Genomic DNA, 7,500 nt, shown 5'->3' on the forward strand with positions numbered 1-7,500 from the left:
ATCTGCAGTTCAATATATGATTTTATGTACCATTTCCACGTTCAGAATGAGCCGTCTCTGAATATGTAAATCCGATATACCAGATAATCTCAAAGCAACGATGCTTTGAAAATTCGCAATTTTAGAAAGAAGGTACATGGGATAACTAGTGAATTCGTCACCCAAAAATTGATCAGTTTTTGATGGCTAATAACTGGCTCGTTATCAAAGCTAAAAGGCTTAAAATTAGAGATTTATCTAAGTTTAACAAGTTCTTTGAGCTTTTGAAGTGTGCCTCAATTTGTAACTAGTATTGACCGAATGCAAAAATGGCCGCGAACAAATTATTTTTGTCTGTTTCAATTAGCCAAACTAGCCTCGTTTTACAGCCCACATTGTTTCAATTTTACACGTTAGGCTAATTAACGCAAAGAGAAAGGGATAATTTGTTGGCGGCCATTTTTGCATTCGGTCAATGATGCTTTCTTTGAGAAAACTCATATGTTAATGAAACTAAAATAAACAATGATGTCAGCAATAAGCATAACTGAGAAACAATGTGGATTTGTAAAAGTAAGAAACCAGAGCACTGTAATACAGTCGCAAGACGTATCCACATGACAAAAACTCGGAGCAATTGCCTTTAACATTGGCATATTTTGTTTGGATAACCCTAACCCTAACTTATTTAAGTGTCTAGTCATTCCAGCGCTGGAGCATTAATTGGGGACACTGTAAACTGAAATTAACAGTTAACACAAACCAAAACAATTGCTGGTGTACCCGGAGAAAACCTCTCGGTCCAAAGAAGAGAACCACAAACTCAACCCACATGACGCCAGATCTGGGAATCAAACCCGGGCCACATAGGTGGGAGGCGAGTGCTCTCACCACTGCGCCATCCCTGCACAGTGGACATAACCAGGTGATTAATGTCATTGCCATGACTCAGTCAATTTCTTGATTTACATAGAATTTTGGTTCCAATTTATCTGCGTTAATGTCTTGTACTAAAATAACAACGTCCGGACAATTACACTTAATTCTGGCATTGGGCAAGACGTTTTCAGTATTCCAGTGAGTGTTGTATACACTGGTGCGAGATGCAACACCCTGAAATTCACCTGGAGTTGGTAAATGTAACACAACGCTAGTCTGAAAATATGGCAAAAACCTTATTTTAGTGAATTCATTAAAGCTACAAGTGAAAACTTCAAAGCACATTACACCGCAGATCAAATAAGTTTTTGCTGCGATTAAATCTTCTTCAAAGTTGGATTCGACTTTGTATTAAAATCACAAGCTTTTTTAAAAGTAAAATGTCTTGCTCAACACATGTACTTAACTATACCTTGACAAAAAAGGCCTCGAGAGGAACAAGGAAAGGGCTATTGACCATGCTAAAGCTAACAGCTCTTTTCTGCAGTGTTGCAACATCACTGAATTCTCGGTCCAAACTGAGCTCCTATTTTTAAGTAAAATAGATTACAGATTGTAAGTATAATGCTGCCTGCTGATGCCGGAAAGGGGGTATTTGAAGCCATCTTCCCCAAGCGCTTCGAACCGATAAAACTGGTTGGCACCATGTTAATCACATTGTTGCAAGTGCGAAACTAAATTCTTTTATTTCAAGCTTTTTACACTCAAATACATACCAGGTACAAGGCTATCTGCACGGTACAATTAAGGTGTGAGTGTCTATATGTTAATTACATGTTTGTGCAGTGAACTGTTAAATTAGATAGAGTGCAACAAATCAAAGTGCCCATAAACTCCTCTACCATCATGTTAGTTAGTAATTTACAGCATGTACACAAACTGCAAACTTATAAAGGTCAATGTTCCAAAACAATTTTAAATACGCCAAATGAAAGAGCCTGAGACGAGACTGCATGCCCAAAGAAGTCATTTGCGAAACGACTCGATTGTAAAAGGGTAAACTGAACCTTGTGGGAGACACTTCAAAGAAGATTTCTGGGGTAGAGTCTAATTAATGACAAAATCTCACAGCCAAGTTAGTACAAGTCTTGATAGTGGCAAGTGTCCTAAATATAATCTCGTTTTCAACTAGCTAATGGAGTTTCTTTAGTACTGTATGCATTTGCTTAAGTTTCTTGGAAACCATTATCAAGTGTGCAGTCGTGCTTTTAACATACTACTGTTTCTGGAAAATTGTATAGGATGCACCGCTGAGGCAAACTGTACCTTCAATATACAAGGTGTTCCACCATACTCTGTGTAGATGATAGAGTATTTGTTATGACTAATATAGGCAACAGAATCATGATATGGATAATGTTCCAATTCTCGTCCTTGTTTTACGAGCCCATTGGACTCCTGTGAGGCAAAACCACAAGCTGGATTACAGCAGTGATTATATTGGCGTGAACACTAAAATATGTCTGGAATGTTTATTGTGTTGCAACCAATCAAAGGCGAGATTTTCACACCACAGAATCCATGGGCAACGAACGGTTTCCTATCTGTCACGGAACAAATTATTTTCGTTTTGTTTTAACATTCAGTCGTTTTCCAAGTAAACAATTGCTTTTCCCTCATATTTGTTTACAGTATGTGCTATAATAGCGAAGAATACAGTTTTGAGCGATTCTGATATAAATTAAACGGTTTGGCAAACATTTTGTAACCATTGAAATCTGTAGTTACTCCTGATTGCAAGGTACAATGTTGCAAGGTAAGCCGCTAGAGTTTTCTGATTTTCATTGCTTCGCGGCTATTGCAGCAAGCGTACACAATTTTTGTTAGGTGAGGGAGATTTACTATTTTGGTAATTTATTTATTTTTTGTAGCTAATGTACGTGTGAGGAAAAATCGACATGGCCAAATCTACGATATGGGGAAACCTTATCCTCAAGTAATCCGTTTGCGATCTTGCGATCAAGGAACTTCTGTCGGCCAACAGTTGGAAGGTTTAATCGTTAGCCCACATAAATCCAATGCCCTTGTTCTTTAACAAAATATTAGCAAGGATTATGCTATCAGAAAGGAAAACATCACGATTGTTCATTATTTTTGTGGTCTTCATGTGATATGTCGTTACATGGAAAGCTGGTCGTTGTCGCGTCACATTTGCTTCTAAAATATTTCTTCCTGAAATCGAACGATGTACTGGATGCGGTCCTCAGCACTGATCTTGGGGAACAGTGGTGTTTTAAATTCCCAATAAGACAGCTTTAAACAAAACCAAAATAATTTTTTCGGTGAGAGATAGGAAACCATTCGTTGCCCGTGGTTTCTGTGGTGTGAAAATCTCACCTGTGATTGGTTACAACACAATAAACATTCCAGACATATTTTAGGTGTTCATGCCATTATAATCACCCCTATAATAAAGATACGATGTTTAAAGTACTACTATGAGCAAAAATTTACTTCCTTTTTTCCATCAGATTTTTAAAGTGTGACTGCTTAACAATTGACTGGCAATATTTTGAGCTTTGATTTTTACTCAAAGGCTATTTACTTTGAGTGAAGGGGTAGTTTCTAAAGAAACTGTGGTGCTGCGTCGGTGGGGAAGTAGTATACAAAAATTTGGTTTTATCAACGGAGTTGATAATGTAAATTGGCCACCATACAGAGATTCTAAAAGCTGACGTTTCGAGCGTTAGCCCTTCGTCACAGCGAATCCTGTTAAACTTAATTTTTCGCTCTGACGAAGGGCTAACGCTCGAAACGTCAGCTTTTAGAATCTCTGTACGGTGGCCAATTTACATTATCAACTCCGTTGATAAAACCAAATTTTTGTATTTACTTTTGAGTGTAAGTTTTGGATTTCACTGTTAGCCATTACTCACGTTCAAAACTGACTGATTGGACCTCAGAGGTTAGGGTTAAGATCCAGGGAAAGGTGACGTCACTGACTCACTAACTTACAATGTCAGCGTGTAAAGGCAGCTTATTATATAAGCAAATCACGAGTTTGAAAGTCTGAAAGCCCATAACTCCTGTGCTGCATATTAATTCAGCCACGTGCACACACATTGCATTCTTCAACTATTGAGTCTTTGACGTCATTTTCTCCTCGATCAAGCTCTCTCCAGATTTTAAAGTTGGCAATGGCGCACCATTAAATAGGAAATTCCACTTAAACTTAACAGGTATCTTTTTTTAAATCAAGGCTTAAAGCGAAGGTCCCTTACTGTTTAGGCAATGTAGTTTTGAAATCCAAAGAAAAATGAAAATTGATTTTTTTGCCATAGTAGCACTTTAATAGCGTTTGTTATTTGACTGACGAGCACCAAGGTTTCCCTTACAAACAAAACAAAAATGTAGTTAGCTTCCAACCACACTGCAAACTTTATTTTTTGCCCACCTAGGTTTCCACACCATGTTGATAAATGATGATGATGCGCGTGCAAGGCGTCTACTTGCACATAATTGCTTGTGTAATGCTCTTCTCTCTGGCCAAACTATGACCATGTTAAGCATGCTTCAGCTTGTTATGAATTGTGATTCTAGAACAGAACTAGAAGACTTACTGTGTTACTCTGCTTTTCAGAGAACTTCACTTATTGCATATTGAACCTTGGGTAGTTATTAAAATTGCCATTACCACTTTAAGGGCACTGGATGGACTCAGTTCATCTTACGTCACTCATTACACCATATGAGCCATTTAGAACGTTGAGATCTTTGGATCCCATCACCTACTAGATACACCAAGGTTTCATGTAAAGACTCACAGCACTTAGGCCTTTACAGTGGCGGCTGCAATGGTTTCGAATATGCTACCCTGAAAGTTTAAGTTATCAGGTGTCATATTGGTCCGTCATTACCTTTGTCTGTAACTTTCCCTTATAAATTTCTGCTGCTTCTTGTGTGGTATGTTTTTTTGGACGAAAAAACACTAAAAACATAAACATTTGGCTACCTACCAGGAAATCAAAAATACCCAGCTCTGGATGAACTTTGGGAAGTTCAGGGAAATGATCAGATGCAGCCTTTGCCAACTCAGCCTACCAACAAGACAAACAAATCAAAAACCGATCTACTACCCCTAACCTACCGATAAAAAAAGCGAATTTTCTGACATATTATTGCTATTATAGGCTGTTATTTACCATGGTGTATGTGAAAGTATTGGATTACTATTAGTGTGTCTCGCAATGTAGGTTTAGGGTAAGGCCGATGTAGATCACGAAGTTTGGACTGCACGATAAGGTCGACTGAATACACGTTCCCGTAATAAAGTACTAAACTCCGCTGCGATTGGCGCATTTAAAGGAAGTAACTACAACTAGTAAAGGAAAGAAATTATACTTATACACGCTTGCCCTGTCAACTTAATAATTATACTTAAAAACTGACTTCCACAAGTGGCGTGTGGTTACAATAAACTGACGAAAACTCATAAAACTATTTACAAATGATAAGAGTGATGCTCGCACTTAACTGGATAATTTAGGCAACTCTCACTTTATAAAGAGCTGAAAAATTCATATGGCTTTAACCGGATTCAAACGCATGACCTCTGGAATGTTGGTGCAATGATAAACCAACTGACCAATGAACCCCCACAGTTGGTTGAGCATGGCAGAGGTCATGGGGTTCGAATCCTGTTGAAGCCTTGAAAAACTTGAATTTTCCAGGTGTCTATATGAATCAATTGCTTACCATATTTTCCTGTGTATAAGTCAACCTTTTATGACCTCAAAATAAACTCCAAAGAGCGCCTTCGACTTATACATGGGTAAAAAAAAAAGTTTAGAGTCAAGTTCCAGCGAAATAATTTAAAAATAACAATCATTGTCTTGGGTGTAACAAAACACAGTGAAACAGGTTGGCTTCTCATTTAGCGACAAGTTGAAATGGATATGTGCAACTCCAAATGTTGAAGATACTCACTCGCACAATTCTGAAATTGAGACTGGAAACTTACTGTTATCAAAGACAGAAAGCTCAAAAAGACATCTCTGTTTCTTTAAACTAAACACGATCGTTTGACTGCTTGGTAACCTGGCACAACATGCTGTGTTGTCGTTCACTTTCAACAAAGGCAAATGCTGGTTGGTAATGTTTTTCAATTGTTACAAGCTTGGCTGATTAAAATGCTTTTGAAAACTTCATCGTGCTTTGGTTACGAGTTTTTTTGCTTTGTTCATTATGTGAGATAACCAAGTTTTAACACGTGTGGACCAATTAAACCTTCCACGTTATGCACCCTTTTTCAAGTCATTTTCAACACTCTGCAAATTCTGTAATGTTGTGCTTATCCCTTAATGCCCTTCTAGTATCCAACAAACATTTACCTCAAAAATTAAGGAAATTGAGAAAAACTGCGTTTTTTGCCATCAAAAAAGGGGGGCGACTTATACAAGGGTAAATACGGTAAATTGTTCCGATAAGAAGATCATTTCAATCTTTAAAGGCTAAAATGAGTTGTATTATTTTTACTTGCAAAAAGATCAGTAAGACATCTAGGAGCCAACCCATTGACTACTTCCTACATTTGTTTTGCTTTTGCCTACCTGTTGAGTGTCTAGGTTTACCCAGTGTAAGGCCTTGGTGGCAGGAGTCTCATTGGTTAGACTCATTACAAGTCGACCTGATCTATTCTGAGGTTTCTTAAGCCTGTTAGAGAGCCCCTTGCCTGGAATATCCCATACTACAGTAATGAAAGTGTGGCTGGATTATAGCATTATAGGGTGTGTCTTTCGACAAACTCCTGAATTCCCCTCAAGGCTCCTATTCCTAACCTAACTTTTTTGGCAACACTGTCAACGTGCTTGTCCCAAGATAGCTGCTGATCGATTTCAATGCCAAGAACCCTACTATGGTAAACCTATTTGAGATTTTAAAAATAAATTCTCTATTTTCACAAATCCCATAATACAGTTCATATTGGGAGATTAGTTATTTGGTCCTCTTCGTCGCCGGTGGGACATAAGACCAGAATTGTTCGAGGGAATTTTGGGGGATTATTTGCATTAAAACAATAGATGTTGTTCACTGAAGCATGATACAGTCCCTAAGAGTTAGGGTTTTCATTGTTTTTGTGTAAAGAATCCCCCTAAACGTCTTGCATTATGGGATTGGAAAAATAGTCTATTTCAATTCGCGGTTCAGACGGTAGATTTAAAAGTGTTCACAGTCAACTCTCCCCTTGCGGACGTCACGCTATTATGGACAAAATCGCGATCCTGGCGAAAGCTATAGAGTTTTGACTGGAAATGGCTCCCTCAACTACGAAATTACAGACATTTTCGTGGAACCAAACTGACAGTTTTTACATGGTTACGTAAAATTGTAGTCTGTTGTTTTTCATGATTAGGTCAACAAACGCCTACCCTGGGTGCCAGAGGTAATTTTTTTTTACAGGGAGGAGGAAAGCGAGAAAGTTGAAGCAGGGAAAAAATTCTGCAATTGTTCGAAAACCAGGCCTGAGAAATTAAAAAAAATTCATTTGAGGAAAACAAGTACAGTGTGCATTAATTAGTAGTGAATCTGACATGGGTTCCTGTGTTCTTTTAGAAATGCCATCCAGTTAGCCTAACTTGCGAA

General features: G+C 38.1%; 1 protein-coding gene across 3 annotated transcripts in view; it reads right to left on the reverse strand.

Annotated features, from left to right (window-relative positions):
• The window catches only part of LOC138021734 (serine/threonine-protein kinase 31-like), a 120,393-nt gene that overhangs the window by 8,091 nt on the left and 104,802 nt on the right, over positions 1–7,500 (reverse strand). For 2 of the 3 annotated variants that reach the window (XM_068868724.1, XM_068868726.1), the window contains 3 exons: positions 4,875–4,955; positions 2,185–2,316; positions 1,331–1,444 (listed from right to left, as the gene is read on the reverse strand). In XM_068868724.1, the coding sequence (XP_068724825.1) occupies positions 1,331–1,444; positions 2,185–2,316; positions 4,875–4,955 (327 nt within the window). The remainder of the gene's footprint in view (positions 1–1,330; positions 1,445–2,184; positions 2,317–4,874; positions 4,956–7,500) is intronic. The other variant, XM_068868725.1, reaches the window with a different exon arrangement.

Source organism: Montipora capricornis, chromosome 10 (genome assembly GCF_036669925.1).
Source record: "Montipora capricornis isolate CH-2021 chromosome 10, ASM3666992v2, whole genome shotgun sequence".
Taxonomy (NCBI): Eukaryota; Metazoa; Cnidaria; class Anthozoa; order Scleractinia; family Acroporidae; genus Montipora; species Montipora capricornis.